Raw genomic sequence first — 25099 nt, 5'->3', positions numbered from 1 at the left:
CCAAAAGATAATTGCCTAAATCCAAAACCACCAAATATCAAAATTGCTAAAAGAAGTAGAGGACAATGCCCTATATTCAAAAGTACAAAATATCAAAATTTCTACAAGAAGCCAAAGACAATGATAAAGAAATGATACAAAGATTTACATCACTTTTTTCTCTATTAATTACTTATCAAAGGGAATTAATGATCTTTCCTATACGTACAAAGATGTTGTTCGGTTTGCGATTCATTTTAAATACAAATAAATGAGAAATGCAACTTGGTCCCTTGTACACGTCCGCTTCATCGTAGCATCAGTTGAAACGAGTTCGAGATTTTTGAAACGATAATTGCCATCGGGCAATAAAAATATTTTGAAAACTCATTCGAATACTTTACGACACTGAGAAATCTGATCAAGTTAGCAAGTACTTATAATCTCACAGTAAATCAAATTTTCGATCTTCGTTTTATATTACTGCAAACATTATTTATTGTTGTACTTAAAAACCTTTATCTTTACTTATGTGAGAACCATGTATACACACGCAGGTGAAAAAAATATTTATAAAAAATCATTAAGCCTCAAGTCCTTTGTATATTATTGATAAAGATTAATAGACTCTAAAAGGCTTTGCATTATACATTTTATGCGCGTTACAATTACAAACATGGTATATGTAGCCATTAATATTTTATTTCCATATATAAATTTTATTCTATTTTTACAGCATCAAAAACAATCTGTTTCAATGATATGAAAAATCATAGTTATTTTGAAAGATTTTCTAGTTCTTTTTCTCTTTCTTTTTTTGCAATATGGAAATTTATGGTAGAATGAATGCATGAATAGTTAGAGGATGTATTACGTAATAAAGGGTTAGCGCCATACGCAATTTTTTGGGGCAAAGAATCGTAAATGAATCATGTCGAGAGGAGATTTATTATCTTGTGCGTTATGAGGTTGGGTTTGTAAGTGGTTTCCCCTTGAATGTACTCAAGAACAATATTTCCCTGTGCAAAAAAATTTTATGGTAGACTTAAGATCGATGGGATTTAAATCTAGTTCCGTTCACTCTTTAATCTTTTATCTAGATTAATTTAATCTATTTGCGCATCTGCATTTTCCTTTTAGCCATAAAACATTCCTTAAGAATCAATCAAATACTTTCCACTCATTTATTTTCTATATGCAATTCTATACTCAATTTGTTTTATTTAATTTTTATCTATTTATAAATAGAATTGTAATTAGAAAACAAATAATAAAATAAATAAATTTATAAATAAAATATAAAGTAAATAAATAACTAAATGAACAAAAATTTTATTCTGTAGGCGATAAATTTACCAATTCTCGACAGGAAATTCATGAGTACTATTTAAAACACAATCGTCAAAAATATTACTGAAAAAAATTACCACACACGTTAGACAATCAAATGAATTAACTTGTTACATAAATTTTGGAATTTTTTTGATAAATGTGTTTTTTATGCCTCTATGTGATGAGAATAGATTAAGAAATAAATTCTATTTTCGGAAACGGAAATTTTATGGAAAAATGTATTTTTACTTTTCAACTTTCTCGTAAAGATTTTGTAATTCATACGACCTTCGAAACCGAACAAATTTTAGTAAATTAAAGGAAAAAAAAATCTTCACTAACTTTTTTAAAATTAAAAATACTAAAAATCTATTAGGTGAAAATTTAAATTATTAAATTAAACTCAAACTTTGAAAAACTAAAATCAATCATTAGTTTGCTACACACAAAGCAATTATAAGTTTCAATCAATGTAGATCTAGAGTAAAAAAAAAATGATTTCCATTACTTCACAGCACCTTATAGAATCATTAAATTGCACAACTTTTGCAAGTACCACATTATTCATATAAACTTATATTCACACCATATAATGGAATTTTTAGAAGTGACTTATGCAAATAAAATACCAAACGAAATAATTCACACTAATGGTTCCTTTCTATAATAAAATAATACCCACACGAAACAAAATCTAAATCCATTCCTAAACCAATACATCGCCAAAAAACAATTTCGCACAATTTCTTATAATTTCAAAAACCAACGATTTCAAATACCGAGATTATATCACAAGATTAAAAGCGGAAATCACAATTCAAAAAAAAATCTAAAACATGTCTCAAGTCCAACGGGGTCAATACTCTAGAAATCAAAACAAAACTTCAACGAGAGTATAAAACCTGAATAGTGAGAAATAATCTGAATAGAAAGCCATGGAAAGAATCCATTCATTTGTAATCCTAAAATCGATGCATATATTTTACAAGTTAAAAAGATTGAACAGTGAATCTAGTTTGCATAGTGAAGAGAAACATCGAGCGAAACAGTCAAAATAAATAACGAGTCCAATAAGTTAATTATCCACTTTCGCCGGCAGTGAGAAATCAGCTGACCGGTATTTCACTCTGGGAGCAATCGACATAGAATTTCACAAGCCGGGTATTTGCCGTACCTGTATGAAGTTCAGTGCCAGGAACGTCCAAATCACCGTGTGCATATTTCCAAGAAGATCTTCCGAATTTGATCAAAAAAAAATTAATATCAAAACAAAAATTTAAAAAAAAAAAATTACTATCAAACTAAAAGAAAAGAAAAATAAAATAATCACATCGTCACTTGAGTAGAAATAATAATTGTTTATATAATAAAATAAAATTTTAAAAAACCAAAAAAATGTATCTAATCAATTCAATGTATTGCCACCAAATGGTACCGGACGCGGTTTGTCGATACGAGAGGAAAGGACGATGGAGACTGAGACTGAGAGACAACATTTCTGGACTATCACTCGGAACTTACTGGGCGATCCACCTCCGCAGTAAGTGAGTCTCAGAGGTTCTAACTCTGCATGCCACAGTTTTCCGAGTGGAGAACGTTTCAATGGTACCGCCTTTGATGCAAGAGTGCGTCATTCTGGTACCAGAAGTAAAGGTGACGTGCGACGCATCCTCTTAATGTGTAACACGCGCCAGAAGTATAATTGCTTCACTAACGAGCCATATTCATTAAAATTACTTTTTCTTCTTTCATGCATACGTATATAAATAAATATAAAATTGAATTCCGCTTTGTTCAAGAACAACAACAACTCGCTTCTGGGGTACAAGAAAAACAACATTTTGCTTGTGTGTTATAAATAATTTTTTGTTCATTTTGCTCAGAAAATTTTCAAATTCATTCGCAATCTATATTGAAAACATTAATTGACAAGAATTTCTTAACTGCAAAAACAGATTCTTCAAAGGGAAAAACACAAATCTTAATGTAATTTCATTCTTGGGGAGCAAAAACAATATATTCCTGAATGTTCTGATAAAAATCAATTTAAAAAATTAAAAACTTAAACTATATCACAAATGTTGTGAAATCATAAAAAATAAATATTAAAATGTAATAAAATATTTATAAAAAATGTCACTCCTAGCAGGGTTGCCACAAAAATTTAACTAACTTTTCCCTGATTTCCAGACAAAATTTTGACTTTTTTCCTGACCCTAAAGAATATTCTGATTCATTTTCAACATTATTAGATACTCAAAAAAAATGTTCTATTGCACTTATTTATGAATTTTCAAACTTAACTTCTTTTTTTGATCATTATTATTTTTTCATAGGAAAAAAGATTTCAAAAATTTCCCTTTTGAATTTCAATAACTCGAAAGAATATTATTAAAAAACATGAAGAAATGGATCACTCCCAGGCTTCGACTCGGAGTGATCCATTTCTTCATGTTTTATAATAATTAAAGATGGCAAATTGATAAAATCATTTTTTTATATTATAATATAAGAATATTTTTACTCTAACTTCTTAAAAATTATTTTCATCGTTTCAATTCAATTATTATTTTCTAAAATTTTTAAATAAAATTCTAATAATTTATGATAAAGTTTTTTTTGAGAATTTTCAAATTCATTTGTTTACAATTCAGTTTTACGAAATTTCGATTATTTGGAAATTCTTCAATTAAATATACATTAAAAAATAAAAATTTTTAATTAAAAGTATGAAAAATTCAAATTTTCAAAGCATTTAATTTGTAATCTTTACAAAATTCAATTATTTTTAAAAATTACAATTATTAGTAACTTTTCCAAAGTTACATCTAAAACTTTATATGACATTAATTTTTAAATCAATTTTTATTAGAAAATTCTACGAGAATCCAATTATTTAAATACGAATGTAAATAATTTATTGAATAAATAAATGTTTTTTAAAATTTAATTCTTATATAGAATTTTAGCAACAAATTTTGAAATAATTGAATTCTTTCGACGAATTTTAATAAAAAAAATTTATTAATAATTACATTTTTTGAGGCATTCGATTAAAATTGTATTAAAAATAATTTCAATTCTGGGATGAGTTTTATTATTATTTGTTAAAATAATTGAATTATTGCGAAGAATTTTATAAAAAAAGTTTTAAACAATTGATTTCTTTCGAAAAATATATGCAGATTCTATTTTTAATAATTGAATTCCTGTGAAATTTTCATTATTTTAGAAGATAATTTAATGTTTGTTTAGAACTTTGTTAAAATTGTTTTTAAATAATTGAATTCTTTTGGGAAATTCTATTAAAATAGTAGAATATTGAAAATCATTGAATTAAGAAAAATTTTTTGAAAATAATTGAAATTTTGTCATGAATTTTATTAAAATTTTGGAAAATAATTGAATTTCATTACTTTTAAAAATAATTGAATTCTTGTGACGAATACTATTATTTATGAAAAGAATTGAATTTTGCAATGAATTTTATTAAAATTCCTGAAAATAATTGAATTTTGTCGAAAAATTTTGCTAATTCAATTATAAAAATAATTGAAATGTTGACGACAATTTTTTTTTTATTCTTTGAAAATATTTGAATTTCTGCGAAGAATTTTATTAATTTTGAAAATAATTGAATTCTTGTGATGAATATTGTTATTTATGAAAATAATTGAATATTACAATGAATTTTATAAAAATTCCTCAATATAATTAAATTTCGGAGAAGAATTTTGCTATTTATAAATATAATTAAAATGTTGACGAGAATTTTTTTTTAAATTTTTGAAAATAATTGAATTTTTTTGAAGGTATTAAATTGGCACCAAAATATATTGAATTGATACAAAAATTTGGGAAGTCTAACAGTGTTCTTGAAGATAGCAAATTGATACTGAATTGAATCAAAATAGTATCAAAAATTTGGTAGAAATTATGATATGATCGACATGTTTTTTGTAATTAATACCAAATTGAAAAAAATTGATACTAAAACTTTGGAAAATCTTAAACTCTTCTTGAAGGTATCAAATTGATACAAAAAATTTCAATCAAATTCTAACTAATCAACATTTTTGGTAGGTATGTTTTTGTTGCGATTGTTACTAAATTGGATCAAATTGGTACAAAAAAATCTGGTAAATAACAAATTGATACCAAAAATTTGAATAAATTATAACTTCATTCAAGACATGATCCACATTCTTGGTATTATTATCAATTCTTCGTAATTGGTATCAAATTGAATCCAATTTTTAATTTCGCTAATAATTGTAATAGAAATACATGAATAAATATTCATTTTTGCACCTATTACAGAACTACTTTCAGTTAAAATGAATCACTAGTTGCATTAGTCACATATTGTGTAGACGCATAGACCAATATCTTCTAATTATATCATCACCTTTTACCTACTCATTCGACTTCTGATGAATTCATTAATGAATATACAAATAAGGAAAATTACATTACTTCATCTATCCTGTATTAGTAAAACGCGATCGATTAAAAAATCATTGATTTAAACGCAGAAACATCAGAGTGTTTAGCAAAGTGTAAAAAATAGCACTAATACGTCGGAAAGAATGTTTGTCACAATAAAATCTCAGAAGACTGATTATATCATTGTAATCAAAGTTTATTATTAGATTTCCTCAATTTCAGAATTCTTTTGTATCATTAAAAAGTTCTTTCCCATACAGTACATCAATTTTAATAAAAGAAAAAGTAGAATTTTAATTTTGTAACGTCAATCGTTGTTGGGACATATATGTTACATGGAAAACTTTTAGCAAATGTTTAGCAGAATCACTTTCATTGTTATCTAACTTCTACTTTTCTGAATATTAGACCAACTTATATTAATGATAATAAGGGTTTAATTTATTTAATAACTTATTTAATATCAATTTACTTTATTCTGAGCTTAATTTTAAACTTTATTATATTATAAAAATAAAGTTTATTATTAGTTTCCAGAAGATATTTAGCTGTGATGCAGTTTCATTTGCACGGAATTAACAAAAAATAACATAAATTGCAAATAAAACTAACAAAATAAGATAACAAAAAAATTATAATTGTAACTTTTATAACAAGTACTGTTAAACACTGATGAAATATTCAGAAAAGAAGAAGAGTTAACAATGTACATCTTGATGTGTAGCAAATACACGTTTGTACACGTGTCACGATTGTATCATTGATGCTACTGTCATCAGAACGTACTTAGAATTATTACGAGCCTAACGTCTATGATGATTGCGCATTAGCAATTTGATGGAAAAGGGAAGGAGACCTTCAAATAGATTAGAATTGTAATAAATGCAAAGTTAGCGAACGTTAGAAAATTTCAATTTCTTTCAATTGCTGAAAAGCTACAAACTAAAACCAACAATCTAAGTCTAAATTACAAAGAATATAAATCTTTCAAACAACTATGGAAAACTTCAGACCAAAGATTACAATTTTTAATAAACTGAATTATTCTGCATTCTTCTTCATTACAAAATATGGTTTAAATTAAATTCATATCTAATAAATATTGTTCATCTAAAAAATTTTCTAACCTTATTTAATTATATTTCAGAACATCTTCTCTGTATAGAAAAAGAATATGATTAACAATAACAATTTTTCACACAATTTCCTAACAATTGCAATTAAACACTAAATTAACTCAATTACGAGCGAAAATGATTCACTTAACAATGAAATGTTTCTTAATTAAAAACAACAATAAACTTCATTATATTAATTTCCCCCCCAAGTTTATAATTAAAATTATTTTTCGATTTTTGCAAAAGAATATCAGAACAAAAAAATTACTTTCCTAACCCGAGTCGAAATTTAGACCCTACTTAGCCTCTGAAAATGTAGGGCTTATTCAGGTTTAGCAGTCGTAAAGTAGGGTCTGATTTCAATACAATTTTTAAAAACTAGACCCTCCTTTGACTCCCAAAATAGGCTGAAATTTGCCAATCTTCCATTTGGAGAAGCAAAGGAGGGTCTACTTCTAAGAAACCTATACCGTACTTTTAAACCTCGTAGACCCTACTTTCATACTCCTAGACCCTATAATTAGAAAAAGAAAAATTTGAAGATTTGCCCAGATTCAATTGAAGCACTAGGGATGAGTAAAAGTGGAATTTTATGTGTTTTATAGCGTCTATATACACGAAGTGTATATAGACGCTATAAAACACATCAGTATTTATGAATTTGGAGTACTTTTTGCATTTGCAGTGTTTCAAGTAATGCATTAAAAAATAATTCAAAATTTTCTTTTAGAATGTAGGGTCTAGGAGTATGAAAGTAGGGTCTACGAGTTTTAAAAGTACGGTATAGGTTTCTTAGAAGTAGACCCTCCTTTGCTTCTCCAAATGGAAGATTGGCAAATTTCAGCCTATTTTGGGAGTCAAAGTAGGGTCTGATCGTATTAGAATTAGACCCTACTTTACTACTCCTAACACTCAATAGACCCTGAAAATTCGGGGTGAAAGTAGGGCTTAAATTTCGACTCGGGAATTCTATGACTAATTGTAATTTATTATTTTTGCAGAAATTAAATGTCAATTTCGCAAAAGGAGAATATTTGTTTTTTACGAAACAAAAACGGAAATAAAGAATATACTTCTCGTACAAGTATTTTGAGAATGAGGATTTAAGAAAAATGGAGGATTGAAATTTGCTGATTAATTGGAGGAACATTCTTGTGACACATGTCAGTGACATTGTTAAACAATGTATTGAGGATGACAATTTCAGAAAGAGAATGCAGCCTGAGAAAAAAAAGGAAGGAAAGAAGAATGTCTCAAGTCTTATAGGATGCGTCGCGTGCAAGAAATATATAACGCAATTTCTTTCGTCATCGCGTTCACGGACTGGATAATCAGATTCATATCATATCCACAGAAATAAGAGAAGACTAAATAAAGTAAAAACTTATAAAAGTTGATGGAGCAAAATGAAAAAGATTCTTCAGCAATTTAGTAATTTTTTATAGCAAAAAGAAAATTGATAAAATCCAATTTTTTACTTTTAAAAACTTATAAAGTTTACAAACCTAATAAAATAAGTTTTCTGAAATTTTCATTGACGATTATGTGTCAAAAACTATTTTTTAGAGTTTTTGGAATTAAAATTTCAAAAAATTTACTACTATACTTCCAGTCACTTAGGATTCTAAACCTTTCAAGTTAAAAATTTTGAAAATGCTGTTTAATTTTTTTGATTTCGGTAACCTGAACTAATTCGGACAGGATCTGGTTCGATTATCCGAACTTTAAATCATTTCTAATGCAATATACCCAATTTTGATGTTGTTAAAATGTTTCCGAAACTAAAAATAACAGTAAATGTTGAAGCTAATGATATTAAATCAGTATAGACAGTATAAAAAAAATGATCACAAACATTTGACCACAGGAAGCCATATAAGGAGTAATTATGTCTTTAAATACTCTTAATTTCGTGTTGTGTTACGTGCAACAACTGGAATTGACTTTCATGCTCAATTTCTCTTTAATTTGAAAAGAGAACTTTACCCGATTTTTATAGGCAATGATCCCATATAAAGAAATTGTAAGATGGTGTTACCCCATGTGGGAAAATCGATTTCATCAAGTTAAATTAATAGAAGAATAATGGTAAATCTGTAAATACTAATTATAAGAAAATTGTTATACATTTAAGCAGATAATTCATACACGAAAATAATAATAGTAAAACGCTATATAGCAATGTTCATTCTCTCTTTAAGTACTTGTTGACTCAACTAAAAAGAGATCATTATTTCCTTTTATATATTTTACGTGTAATAATGGAAACAGTACCACATTTACTTTTAAATGACTCTTTCAATATTAAAATATGTAATAAACTTTTTCTTAGTTCGATTTTATCATTTATTCGGAAACATCTGTTTTTTGAAACTATTTTTGTAATTAGTTCTTTAAACTATGTTTTGTAATTCTTTTGTTATTTTTTTGTTATTCTTTCGTAAATTTTGGAATTTCTTTGTAATTCTTTTATAATTTTTTTGAATTCTTCTGTAATTTCTTTGTATTCTTTTGTAATTTTTTTTTGTATTCTCTTCTACTTGTAGCAACCACTTTTTGTAACTGTCCTTCATCTTCGTGTCCAATTTTCAAAAATTCTCAATAATAGAGTAAATATTTTATTAACTAAATGCGAAAAGTTAGAGAAAAGTACATTATTACTAATGAGAATTGAGTGTATAACAGAAGACAAACATCACCCTGAACAGGAAAAAAATGCTTCTAACAAGTACAAAGTTGTTTCAAGATGTTTAAGGTAATTTCAAAGATGATAGGTTAACAGAAGAGGATAAGTGAAGCTGCATGTAACTCTATAAGTACCATGCAACTGTCACAAACGATCCATTGCAATTACCAATTTGCGATTAGTAATTCATCTTTAATCTCTTGGTAAAGGAGTATCTTTCTTCACTCGATACCATAACAGAATCCAGAGAAGATATTATATTTGCCTCTAAATACCTTAATTATTATTCAAGTAGCTTCTTTGCATATCCATAACAATAAAAACACACCTGACGTTTATATCTTCAAGGCACAATTAATATTTATGCTTTGTTGTTTAGGATAAGTTGATGATATTATGTAGAACAAAAAACGGCAAGGACACACTAGAAGACACTCAAAGACACTGCAATTAGGTTAAGCCACTTTTACAAACTAAGAATAAAAAAGCACCTATAACGCAATCTAAACGAGACGAAATTAAAATAAAAAAAAACCATTCTTGCTTCTGTAAGAAAACAATAAAAGTGAAAAAGAAAGTACTGCGATAAAATAATTTAATAACTGATTACATAAAAGATGTATTTGAAAGAAAAATTTGAATTATCATTTCGATGAATGTAGTTCATGAATAGCAAGTCACTCTTTTCGTGAAAAGAATAAAATCATCGAGGTATCATTTCAGAGCTAACAAAAGATGCGATCATCATGATAATGTCCTGTATTAAATAATAATCTCCTTTTAATTATTTCTCCTTTATCAAAACAATTACCACTATCAATTATTTTTTCAAACGAATTTGTAAAAGCATCCTAAATAAAAACAATAAAGTATCCTAAATTTTTGCAGAACGAAACAAGAAAGAACAGTAAAAATTTGTATAAGCTATGCAAATTATCAAAAACGGGTATCAAAAATCCTACATATCCTATCCATTTACAATTCTTATCACATACATCTAATTTTTCCCCATTAGTCATAAATAGAAAATAGACCAAGCTTGTATTTCAAATATACGTGCGCTCGAAACTTATGGTATCTTTTTCTTTTGTTTGAAAGCAGGCACAATATTATGCAGACGTACGCATATGTAAGTACATTCCAAAACTGTTGCACTATTATCGAGGAACGCATCGCGAATGAAAATATACTCAACGAAAGAGATCTTATACTTCCGCGATGTAAGAATGTTGCGCGACAGTGATCTATATGCACAAAATATGTACATTATGATGCACTGCAAAAATACACTGGGACTCGACACAGAAAATTCAGCATTTACATTCATCTCCAGCAAAAAAAGATTCGCGCGATTATCTCTTATGTTTTTTGCAAAATTTTTTTACTGCAGATATTACTCAATAGATTAAATTCCAAAACATTCGTTTTTTTTTCTTCTTTTCAAGAAACACAGTAAATATAACTGTGCAAACATTAAAATTTTTATTGTACAATTAAAAATTTTTGTACCGACAGTACATTTTTAATTTTCTTTACAATACGAATTTTAATTATTGCATTCATAAATAGAATATAATAGAATTATAGTTGAAAAAGTAAATAATCTTTCATTTCAGAAGATTGAAATGTAGAATTCGATAAAATTCAGACCATAAAAAAACAAACATTAAAAGAGATGAAAGTAGAAGACTTCCCATCGACAGCATCACTTCCTCCTTTCATCTCTTTTCTTTTTTCTCGAAAGTAATAAGCTTACGAATTTAATTAAAGATTTCAAAAAGGAGAATTTTTTATTTCAATTCAATTACATTTATTATCTTCTTACGTTTCAGTAAAATTAATCATTTACTTTTCACTTTAATTTCTCCGATTGACTCTTTTCGTTGGTCCTTTAAAAAATCTGATTGACGTTAAGTTTGGAATTTTAATCTTTCGAAAGGCAGATTATGAATCAAGATATCAGAAAAGAAAAAAAGATTGAAAAACATTTTGCTGGAGTTTACTATTTAATTTCTTTTTAACTACAGAGGATTGAGAATTCAAAAAAAAGAAAGACTAGATTTTAATTTCAAGATGAACTTCGTGACAAAACAATTACCAGATTATTGGCTCGACTTATAAATACAAACACAGAGCTGCATTGTGATAAAAAAATTGGAAAATTGGTATTGTATTAAATCAGCAAAACCTGGAAAGTAGAAGCACTAAATTTGAGTTCAGCAACAGGTTATTTTGCATCTACGATCTACAATTAAGATTCCATGGAGTCTGTAAAATGTCTCGAGGACATCTGAAGGTCCGAAGTAGTACTTTAGGTAGTTACAGAACGTACTATCATAAGACATTGGTTTTTTTTAACGAACATAGATAAGCCGGAAAGGAAACTTCACGTGAACCAGAGAAAAACTTCAGAGGAGACGCTACTTTAAAGATCTTGTGGAAAGATTGTTTCTCTCTCGATTTGCAAAGGCGCGTGAGAGTGTGCCCGATTCTTTGCGGAATACGGACACATATATATACAAGTACATAACTTTATATTTTCCAGAGAAACAAAGGCGAAGTCAATTGCAAACTCACTTTTAAATAGGTACACACATGTATTATACGGGTGTTTCTGTCCTCTAGGCTTCTGTGTTTTGTATTATATGGCTATGTGCGTATACATTGTGACACTGAACGCGTACATACAAACATATATATATTTTCTCTTTCATTTACAACGCCTCACTCCAAATTGCTTTCACTTTTACGACGACGTGTCTTGATACAGTTTTACATTGTGAGGAACGCAAAAAATTAATACGCCATACATTCCACTCTTCCTAGGGTGCCAATAAAAAATGAACTTATGTTTTTTTTACTCTTCTACTAGAGAAATAGGTCATTGACGCAAAAAAAAATTGTACTAATTCGTTGATTGTATTGGATAGAAATTAAAATTGAAGAAGCAAATTGTTTCATTCAATGAAATGTTTGTGAATTTTATATGGACAATTTGGATCGATACTTGATGTCGAATTATTAGGAGATAAACAAAAAATAGTTGATATAGGGGTAGAGGCATTAGTAGAAGTTGGTGCAGAATATGTTGCACCAGTTGATACACAGTTTCAGAAGCACTAGTATAATTATTACGAGATACAGAAGGTCCTAATGCTGAATTATAAAAAAAGCTCCACTTGATGCAGTACTAATAGATGTTGTAAAACTACTTGTTGCAGAATACATAGAAGCAGAACACTTATCAGATGCAGAATTATTAAAAATATAGAACGTTTTGTTGCAAAATTATTTTGGATGCAACATCAGAAGTAGACACATCACTTAATTCAGAAATATTCGGAAAAGTAATAGGCTTTAATGCAGAACTATTTGCAGATGTTGCAATTTATAAAGTTTAAACTAAGACGCAAGACTATTTTTACTTTATAGATGTACCAGATAAAAAGGAAATTTTACCTCAGAAAAAGTCTAAAATTAAAATCATTATGTTCAAAATTCCTAATGTTCTGCATTTTAGCACATTAAGAGCTCTAAAACGAAAAATATTCTTTGAAAGTCAATAAACTATCTTAAAAAAATATGTTGCAATTACGCGAAAAAATTTCTTTAACGACATATTGACAAACTGTCTAATTTAATATAATTGGCTCCAAAATTAATTATCTGCAAGGTATCTAATTGCTTTCAATTTTCTTCGGCAAGTTCGAAACATGAATGGATGTTGCAACAAATTTTTAACAAGAAGAACTATTTTAAAAATAGAATACATAAAATTAAACAAGTCTGCATAAAATTCGCACAGTTCAAAAAAATGAATAATGACTGAGGAAAAGTGTTTCCTAAACTACGATAAAGAGTTTTCTCAAGAAAACCATAAAATAAGTGCAATAATTGATTGGTTACGGACTTTAAGCGGAAAATTGACTTTTCAACGGCTCCTTAAAAGCCATGTAATTAGTAAAATTATTTACCATCTATTTACGTGTATTTTTTTTCTTCCCATTTACAAATGTGTACGTTATTTTTTTATTAGTATTTTTTATTAGTATTCAAAAAAGTTTTACCTATTTTAGTATTAAAAATATTTCTACCTATTTTTATTGAAAAATATTAATTCTATTGCCTAATCACACATGTACGTGATTCTAATTGTTCATTGATTGGAAATCAAGTGGGTTACGTTAAAGAACGCACAAACGACATTGGTTACATCCGCTGTGAGTAACATCCAAGACCTTCGCCGATCGTAAAACGAGCAAGATTCTTGGCGTAGATCTCGATCATTGTGAATCGGGAACAACGAAAAGCGATTTTCTCATGCCGATCTATACACATTAAAAAATGCCAAGGTCCCATATAAATACACCGCCAGTGCTTTCACCGCTACACTTTCTTTTCGTCAAAAATTCACACGTGAGTCGATTCCGATTGTAAAGAAATAGCATGAAGATTATAATCGTTCGCCTATACACATACATACATAATAAAAGGACTATAAACTCCCTATATATAATATGCACCATAATATCGAATTGTCCATATTTTTGTCGATAATACCATAAAGAATTATCCTTTCACAGATTATGCAACAGAAATATTTTATGAAACTGTAAACAAATTTTTAAACATTGTTTCGTAAAACAAAAATTTGTTAGTTAGGAAAATATTAAAATATTGTATCGAATTTAATTTTGTATAAATAATTGCACACTTTACTAATAAGTAGTAGAAATTCTAGAGAATTTCTACTTCTTAGTAAAGTGTGCGACAAAAATTACTGTACATTTTGCAAAAAAAATTCGAATGACTTCCGATAGAAATTTGGTAGTCAAGTGTTAAGAATTCGCAAACATTTGCTTTTCTAATTATTATTTCAATTGGTAAAAGACTAATCTGACACACAATTGATCATGACAATCAATTGTCACTCAAAAATACAAAAAATTAGAGATCATCAATTGGTAAAAAAAATTAACATTTGTCTGATTTAATTTTTTTGCGAAACCTCACCTTGAATATTTTCGAAAGAAAAACAAAATAAAAAAAATTGAAGAAAGAAAAGAAAAAAAAGAATTCGTACAGTTAGAATAATAATCTGAATACCTTATTTAAAAACCATAAACAAACATTACATCAGTTTGAAGAGAGTAACTTACCAAAATAGCGAATATGTGTTTTCGCATTTTTGGTGCGATGATATAAAAGAAGAGATGAGAAGAGAAGAAGGCGAAGAAACACTTTGAATAAGACACTTAAATGAGATAAAGATAATTATTCACGATAAAAATGTTAATCCATGACCAACACTTCAGGTAAGGAGGAGAGACACTTTTCCAATGAATGTACTGTCTTTAATCGTACCGAACTTACTAAACAGTTTATCCACTCTGCTGCTGGACCAGTGTCATTCATGTGGGGTGTTGGCACGCCTTCGCAATTCTCCATCAAAGTGGGCTCAAATCGAGTAACAGAAGATGCCAAGAGGCTGTCTACGACCAATTGTTTTATTTCATACACCTGATCTTTCAACAATGACAACAGAAAAAGAAAGAAAATCAGGAGGACATTTCAATCTATCTTCTATATCATTTCATCACTCGAGAAATATTTTGAAATGTTATGGAAAAACATTTTATTATAGTAGTCTACAAATGATTAATCAGTCTATAAATTGTGAATCAACCAATAAATTATCTCCATCAATAAATTGACAATTTATAATCAGCTTTTCAATTTTTAGAAACAATTGTTCAAAAACAATAAAATTGCAGGCACAATTTTTAAAGTTTTTCTTACTTCAAATGTTTTGTTCCTCAAAACAAAAATAAAAAAATTCCAAACTAACAAACATCTTAGAAGTTTTTTCTTTTTCTAAAAATCGAGATTTTTGTTCAGAGCTTATGTCACTACTACTAAACATAAGGAAGAGTATAGCAATCATCAGATACTTCAGGATTTTAATCAAAAGTGCAGAACTTTTATTGAATTTTACTAATTTTACTATTTCCTCAAATTAGCTAAGATAATCAGAAATTTTATTATGTCAGCAAAAGAAATTTAAACAGTTAAAGAAATTTATTGGCACAAACATCGAACAAAAATTCCGAAATCTCTTCGCACCCTAAACGAAAAATAAAATACGTTATCCAAAAGTGAAAGGAGAATCTCCTCTTTAACAATTTTACGAGATCCTACAAACGCACTAAAAAAATTAGTTCAAGTAAAAACTTAATTTTCAAACTCATTTTTTTTCTAAAATCTACATAAATTATTATAAAAAAGTTGGTCAATCGCTAATTGATTTAAGAAAATGGCTACATAAATTAAAAATGAAGAAACCAACTAAACGACCGTTCAGGGCCTAAATATATTTTTAATATATCTCATCTCTTTAGTTAGCCTCGCTCTTGTTAAATAATATATGGGTGAACAAGGTTAATATATTCACTATTATTAAATTATTTATATCGATGATATGAAACTGGTTGAAGAAGTCACCAAAACAATTTATAGAAATGTTACACCGATTAGTTATATCAAATTCAAGTGGAAATGCATCACACATATATTTCAAAGAAAGAGAAAAAAAAATGTAGGCGTATTTTGATCTGATTAGCATAAACATTGACAATATTTATGGCAGTTACTATTGTGTAATAGAGCGTATAATATTTAACATAACATAATAGCGGACAACCAATTCAGGTAATTCGTCACCTTCACTTTAACCTTGCTCGCATTCACGCAAAAATTCTCGTCAGTTCAAAATTTTACGCAGTCTACTTTCAAAATTCCATTAATATTTTTTAAAGTGCAAGTATAGGGAAAAGAGGAGGTTGAGTTAATACTTGATGTTCTCTTTTCATTTCCTCCATTTCAAGAAAGAAAAAGAGCTATAAAAATACTGAAGCCATTTATTAATATAAATGACTAAATACTTTAAATACTTTTAACTAAATACTAAATAATTTAAATGGTAAAATACTTTATAAGGATTTTCAAACGCATGATTGTTATCCAAAATTTATTACATGAATTTTATTTGACATAAAATTTATTAAATATGAACTTCATCTGACATAAAAATCCATTGACCTGAACTTCATTTAACAATATAAAAAACACTTGACTAGTACTTTATTTGACATAAAAATCCCTTCATCTAAAATTTATTTAGCATAAATTTCATTTCACTTAAAAAACCACTTAAGCTGAACTTTATGTGGTATAAAAATCATTTGCCATAAAGATAATTTAACATAAAAATCACTTGATTTAAACTTCATTTGACATAAAAATCATTAAACATAATTCCATTTAATTTGATTTAATAATTACTTGATATAAATTTCATTTGACACAAAAAATTCTGTTCGAATTTAAAAAGTAATCAATCATAATTTCCTTTATGACATATGATTGTTTACTTTTTGAATTTGGGTTTATATTAATTGATTTTTATGTCAAATGGAATTATGTTAAATGCTTTTTTTTCATGTCAAATGAAATTATCACTTGACCTAAACTTTATTTGACATACAAATCATTTGATATAATACTAATTTAACATAATTCGCATTTTATGTAAAAAACATTTGCCATAAAGTTCATTTGCCAAAGAAATCTCATGCCCTGAACTTTATGTGACATTAATTTCATTCAACATAAAAATCACTTGACTTGAACTTTATTTAACACAAAAATCATTGGACATAATATTAATTTATCATAATTCACATTTTATACAGAAATTATGTTCCACAAAGTTTATTTGACATAAAAATCACTTGACATGAACTTTGTTTGACATAAATTTCATTTAACATAAAAATTATTTGACTTAAACTTTATTAGACATAAATATTATTTAACATAATTCCTATATATTTGATATTAAAATCCCTTGTTATAAACTTCCTGCCACATAGAAATCATTTAACATAATCCCATTTAATTGAATTTAAGAATTACTTGACATAAATTTTATTTGACAATTAATGTTTATATCAAGTGATTTTGATGCCAAATGGGACTTATGTTAAATAATTTTTTCTATGCGAACTGGAATTTATTTTAAGTGATTTTTCTATCATAAGTGTTTGTTATGTCAAATAGAAATTATGTCAAATGATTTTAATGTCAAATGAATTTGATGTCAAACGATTTTACTGTTCAATGAAGTTTATTTCAAGTGATTTTTAAGTCAAATGAGTCTTATGACAAATAAATTTCAGGACAAGAGAATTTTATAGATTATAGGTATACCAAAAAAAACTACGCTAAATAATTTTCGTGTCATGAATGAAATTCATAGAATTTCACTTGCTAAATAAGATTAATTCCAAATGAATTTCGGGTAATAATCACGAGTCTCAAAAATTTAGTGATCAAAAAAGAACAAATAGTCTATAAATTACAAAAAACGGAAGTAATTTTCAATTAGTTAAAAATGCCAGACATGTTAAGTTTCTCTCTAATAGTCTCGTTCCCCATATCTCTTTTTTTTCCACTAACTGATGAAGAAAGATGGTAAATAATTTTTTTTTACTCTATCTATTTGTTGGTTGGATCTGTTATGTCGCGTGTCTTGTGGGTTTTTAACGATACGTGTGCTATGGTGTACATGCACACTGATTTACAAAGTGAATCAAGGCTAATGAAGAAGTGCGCTGTGGAGACATGTCGTCTAGACAAGTTCCAGCGTTTATCTGCAGATCCAAGGATTTCTCACAAGATACTAAGAAGAACGGCGAGGAAATGCAGTTGAAAAAATTCATAATTGAATTTCAGTGCACTTGAAAGTGTGTATTGAGATGCGTATTTTAGCATCATAATCATTACCGCCTATACGCGAAGCGTGAAACGGTTTATAATCTTAAGCGCAACCATTCAAGACATCTTCATTCAAGACTGCTGTTTATTTCAGTATCAAGTATGAATATTAAACAAGAATAACTGAACTATTCACAATCAAGAAAAATTTCCCTTACAACTCTTTTCAACCTCATCAAAATTTCTTAATAATTCATTAACAAAGAATGAAAAATAGAAACGAAAGAAATTAACCTATCCTTTCCAATTAGCAAATGAAAAAATAAAATCAAAATCACTTCAGTCAAATAATAAATCAATTTGAATACTTTTTGATAAACATTCTTTTTGGAATAAATTACTATACGCCTATGTAGTTCGCATAAACTTGATTTAAAAAATAGAATTAATAAATATTGATCAGAAATAATAATTAAGAAACTTTATTATTTTATCCAATCAACCTTTTTTTCTACTGAAGATGAAAATTTTGCAAAAATCTTTGTATTCTTTATAAACTGCGGAAACGAAATAAAACTAACAGAATAAAATTTCGTAAACGTTTTTATTTTATTTAAATTTATATTCAGTGATGATGATTTAAGAAGAATGAACTTGATTTAAATCCTTTAGTCTTTTCATATGTTAAATACGTTGACAGATCTTAGGAGATCTGTCAAGATTATCTTACTATCAAATAATAATTAAGACAAGTCAAATCATAAATGCAACGTACCGTAAAGCTTTATATTAATTTATAAAACAATAACAATGTCACATGAATTATGTAAAATATATTATTTTTTAGTCTATTAATTCTATTGATTTGTTAATCAAATCTTTACGAAATCAAAAAGAATCAAACAACAACAAACTCTAAAAAAGTCAACTCTAGATAAATCTCAAGGTACACAAAAAATTATCGAAGGTTTTATTTATCGAATAATTTTTCGTATCAAAATATTTTCTAGGGACCCAAAATCAACTTTAATTTATCATAATTACCGAGAGAGGATTATATCATCAAACATATTGTTCAATTTTTTGTACTAAATTTTAATTACATTTTTACTACTCTAAATTTTTCTTCTGTAAAAAATAGATTATTTTTAAATAATAATAGAATAATAAAACTTATTTTTCCATCAGTCAAATTCCAAAAACAATTTTTCATTTTCCAAACCACATTGTAGTAAATAATTCATACCGCAAACGATATGTAGGTACATAAAATCATTTAAAGATATTTATTAATAAATATTCAAGCACACTTGAACTGCATTGTAATTAAGAAATAAAAAAAGACATTTCGAAGATAAGTTCGAAAAGTATTTTAATTTCTTATGAATGATTTATATTGGAATAAAGAATTGCATTAAAACATTTGCAAAACTGGTTTTCACGAAATAAAAAAGCGTATAATCTTTAGGAAATGACCTGAGAAGAAATTAAGCTGGACCATATACTAAAAATTCATAAAGATTCTAATATACATAAGAAGAGGAACTGCATTTATTTTTTATGCTAATTTTTTTTTGGATATACATAAGAGGAGAAAGCAGCAGGGATATAGAAATTTTTCATAACGTAACATCTTTTAGTGCGTGGAAGATCAAAACAAAATATCTACCTAGAATGATCGATAAATTTTGGCAGAGTGAAATTCATTATATGCCCACGCATATAAGCAGACCATTAAAAAGTTCAATGGCCAAGAAGAGTCGCATATGTTTCCCCAAGAAATATGTCTGAACTTTTAAATTATGTAATTGCAACAACTAACTTATTGTTCTTATAACAATTAACATAATCATTTAAGTCAAGAGTCATTAAAGTGATTAATAGAGCTGTTTTAAAAGATAGGTACGTGTTCGTATAGAGATCTTGCTTCTTTTGCGGTCTAGATTAATCCTCTATGTTGAGTGCCGTTAAGTTTTAAGACTCGCGAAATTATACATTATGTCATTTCATTTTTCAATTTCGAGACAAAAAGTATAAGACAAACGTTTTTTGAAATTGGATTTACTATTTTCTGAATTAGTTTGCACTAACTAATTGTTAGCAAAAATCTTTGCTATGCTCTCTCAATTTTCATTTAAAAATAACTAATTTGATATACTAAAAATTCGAAGCAAAAACATTTTATTTATGAATAATTCTTTACTCTCTAAAATTATTAGTAAATAAAAAACTAATAAAATCAATTTTACTAATTGAATTATTTATGCTAAAATTTTTAGTTTTTTTGACATAACATAAAAGTTAATTTAACTAATTAATTAGAAAAAAAAATATTACTTGTTGAAACAGTGCCTGTATTTTTACTATCAAATTATTTAATTGAATTTTGACTAACTTAAATTTAGAGAGAACATAATACAATTTAATAACCATAACATAATAACAATTTAGTAAGTATATAACGAATAAAAAAATTTTTTTAAATAAAATAACATTTAATTTTAAGAAAAATTTTAAAAGAATTAAAGTTGAAATAAAGCGTCGATTTATGTTAATTATTTTTTTAAATAATAAGTATCTAAGAATAAAGATTCTCAGAATATTCTGAATAATATAATTGCACACTCATCTTTAAATATCTATTAAATCTGAATTAGTGGGAATTATGACCTTAACTTGAATTATCAAAAATACTTTATTTACACCTAAATTATAATTTAATAAAATTAATAAATAAATTAATAAACTTATAATTTTATAACTAAATTAAGAAGATGAAAGGTTCAGGACCTCCTCATTCCCAATCCACACTACCTGAACCTTACTTAACTGATAGCAAAACAAATTTATTTTCTTCCTAAATTTGAATCGGTAACTGACTTTTTGCTTTTGAATTAGTAAATTTTACTAATAAATTAGTAGAAATTATTATTTATTAGCAAAATTTACTAATTCAAACTCAAAAACTCAGAGCAATTTTCCAATTTACTTTTTTTACTTTTTCGTTATAAAAATTATATAAAAATTTCTAAAAATATTCGAATAGAAAATAATTTCACTCATGTGGACAAAAAATGAAATTACAGGACAGTAAAAAGACAAGCTTATTTAAAAAGATAAAAATAAGATTCTTTTTTTACTGAAAAATATATAAAACAATATTTAAATAAATAATAAATTAAATAAAAAATATCTAGTGTTAATATAATTTAAAATATTTTTAAAATATCAAGAAAAGTATGTTGGAGTTAAAAGGCTTAAGTACTAGGTGCAAAAAGGCACAAAAATGAAGAAATTTGGAGAGTAAGACAAACTTTAGATAGGAAGGTATAAAACCGAAATAATAGTACCAATTTATTTCGTTAACGAAATAAAATAAAAGAAGTGTTGCTTGTGCAAAAGAAAGACAAGCAGACAATTGAACTGAAATTTACAACGTCAAAATTGACGATTTGGAAAATAGCAAACATCCAATTATATAACAACAAATAGAAAATAATAAATCAGGCCTGCAATAAATAGAGAACAAAAAAATGCAAAACAAATACAAAATATTTATAAAATTCACAAATATATGAATTTTAAAACAACATAGTGACATAAATAGAAAAAGTTGAAATAAACCCACACAGCGTCTAAACTTACAGCAATATTGTCAACATTAACTCAATATTCGCTATTATTTCATAAATAATTTCAATTATAAGAAAAATTGTCAATATTACTGCAATTTGGGACACAGTTGGAAAAGTATATTATTTTTTCTCAGTACCAGCCCCAGGGGAATGCGCCCCACGTTAGGGGGCGCCGCGACGATGCCTGTGCGAAAATATTTTTCTATTTGGGGAAGACTCGAACCTAAAATTTTCACACAGGACACCGATGTGGCTGACGATGGCTGAGGCCGGCACTGGTTGCACTGGAACTCCATTATTTCACTCACGAAAAAAATTGCCGATTTCCCTACCTGCGGTCGCAATTTAAACGAAAGTACAATTTACCCCGTTCATACCAAAAAAGCTACTCCTCTACCTACCCATCTATTTATTCCAAACCTACTTTTAAATCACATGTATACACACACATCACTCCACGATTCTCACACATACCGCCCAGGTGCAAAAGGCCTACTCTAGGGATAAAGGGGCACGTTAGGCTCACCCATACGTCCCGGGACGCATCCGTCACCTGAGCTCAAAATCACTCAAAAAAAGGGGAAAAAAATTCCTGAAAGTGAAACATCTAATTAACTCCCTAAGTGAAATTGACCAAAAATTTAACTTTCTTTTACATGCATTAACTTTTTACTTTAATAAAACTAATTAAAAGATTTAACAAACAAAACTAAAAATTGATAAAACTAAATTCTAAATCTTACGTGCATTAACTTTTAATTTTAATATAATTAAATAATAAGTTTCATAAGTAAAAGCAGAAAGATTCATATTACAAAAACAAGACAAATTTTAGTGCAAAAAATTTTTAAATTGATAAAATATTAAAATGTTCTTTTAATTAGTCTTTATAAATGGAACAAAATTACTTTAGATTAGGAAAAATTAAAAAATAGCAAATACTAAACAATACATTGCAAACAATAAATATATACATAAATAAAAGATACATTGACAAAAATATTACTTTCGTAATAGTAAAATATACTAAGAAATAATATATTCTGTCAATGGTGTCACTATGTTGTTGGGGTTCCTTCCCTGTTTTTAGAGAAATTTTAATGTTTCAATAGAAAATTTACGGTATTCTTCTTTAATCGAATTATTAAAAAGTTTATTATTTTTAATTTAATTTAATTATTAAACTACTAAAAGCTCAAAATTGTACTTAAGAATGTATGAATATATTAATTGTAAGTAATTAAAAATAAAGAAAATGAATTCACGAATAACTGTCTCAAACAGGGAAGGGCGTAAATAAAAAAGGACTCACTCAAAACCTCTCTCTGAAGATCACTCTTTGTTCCGTTAAATCCTATGCGATTTCCCACGTTGTCCAGGGACCACTCTTCTTCTCGTCCACCTTCTTGTCCTTTAGATTGTTCTTCGCTGATAAACAAACAAATAAAAAATTTCTTATTATCAGCTATACAGGAATTAATTTTTATACACGAAAAAAATTAAATCTGCGAATTTTTAAGAACTTTCTAGACTAGTGGATACGGCCTTTCCCAAAACGGAGTTCGATATAAAATGTGGGGAATAGTACAGAATAAATTTCCGAAATGTTGAGTATTTTTTCTAAAACTTCTAAAAGTTTATTCTAATAAATATTTGAATTTATCACTCGGTCGTCTTAGTTATAAAATATAAAACATTGAGTTGAACGATTCAACTCAATGTTTTATATTTATTCTGAAAAATTCATCGCATTTTACAGAACTTCGTTTCGTGAATGACTGTATTCGCTAGTAAAAAACGTTCTGTAAAATTCACTGAATTATTTTCTTCTGTGTATATTATATCACCTTTAAAAAATTATTTCTCCTTGGAGAAACTGTCTGTAAAGTTTTTTGAAAAATATAATTAAGAGTTTTATGTAAAATTATTGAATATAAATATTTATTATTAAATTATAAAATATAAATTTAAAAAAATGGGAAAAAAATAAATATAAATTATTAACTCGGCGATTCAAATGTAAAAATTGACTCTATGCCTTGGCTCATCGTTTATTGAAGGTAATGATCCTAAAGTTCTGAACGCTTATATGAATGGAATTTAATCACTTTTTCTTGAAATTAAATTTTTATTATAATTAATTTTGCTTGACTATCAAAAAAAATTAATTATAAAGTTTCTAAATGTAAAAATTTTAATTTTTAATTTGTATTGAAATCTGTAATTTATGGAAATATTTTTAATAAAAAACATTTTTTTCATTTCAAAGTTGAAAACTTGTGGATCATATGAAGATACTTAAAAATAACAAAATAGAAAAAGACTTACATTTGCGAATTTGCGTATTGTGGAAGAGTCCTAATGATAGCATATCCCAGCATCCCTATTCTCAAATGGACGAGTCTTTCCTATCCTGTTCCAAATATCTGAAAAAATGTAGAAAAAAATATTATTTATTACACTGTATTTAAAGTAAAATATTATTTATCCGTTATTACAACACTAATTACTTAATTAAACTCAACTTTACAGTACCATAAACATATCATTAATACCTAATAAATTCTATTTTGATATGACTAATTATTAATTTTCATAACACTAATTAAATCTCTAATAATTATATTACAATAATCACAGTTGCATTATAACTGAATCAGTATTAACATTACTAATTACTTCATTAGTACATTACAAAACTCGAATTTTTAGTGGATAAATAGTTGCATATAATCAAAATAAATACTTAAACTTTTACTTTATTTTCGTAAATTTATGGAAAAAAAAAAAAAAAAAGATTTCAAAAGAAATAAAATAAAATACAAAGAAAAATTACTTACCAATTGTTGATTTTCTCAAAAAATGATGATTAGCATTCCCTGCCTGCAGAAATCACTCTCTGCATTTATTGATTTTCTTAATGGACCAGCATTTTTTTGGATCCTTAAGTTTTACTGTAAAATAGAGAAAATAATGTATAATCGACACATTGGAAAAATTTGATTCAAATAATCGATTAATTGAATATTATCAATTAAATATTTAATTGAATCAAATAATATTTATTGGAGTCAATTAAATGGTATTTGAACCAATAAATTCAGTATTTGAAGCAAATACCATTTAAT

The 25099-nt window shown here is 27.0% G+C and overlaps 1 protein-coding gene across 3 annotated transcripts in view; it reads right to left on the bottom strand.

Annotated features, from left to right (window-relative positions):
• LOC122507775 overlaps positions 1 to 14937 on the bottom strand; it is a 56903-nt gene extending 41966 nt beyond the window's left edge. Inside the window, exon 1 of one of the 3 annotated variants that reach the window (XM_043620679.1) lies at positions 14721 to 14937. In XM_043620679.1, the coding sequence (XP_043476614.1) occupies positions 14721 to 14747 (27 nt within the window). In that variant the 5' untranslated portion in view covers positions 14748 to 14937. Of the gene's footprint in view, positions 1 to 2485; positions 2857 to 14720 lie in introns of those variants that run through there. The other 2 variants (XM_043620678.1, XM_043620677.1) reach the window with 2 other exon arrangements.
• Between the last annotated feature and the right edge of the window lie 10162 nt (positions 14938 to 25099).

The sequence above is a fragment of the Leptopilina heterotoma genome, unplaced genomic scaffold (assembly GCF_015476425.1).
Source record: "Leptopilina heterotoma isolate Lh14 unplaced genomic scaffold, ASM1547642v1 Lhet_51, whole genome shotgun sequence".
NCBI lineage: Eukaryota > Metazoa > Arthropoda > Insecta > Hymenoptera > Figitidae > Leptopilina > Leptopilina heterotoma.
This window is presented reverse-complemented; position numbering and strand designations above follow the sequence as displayed.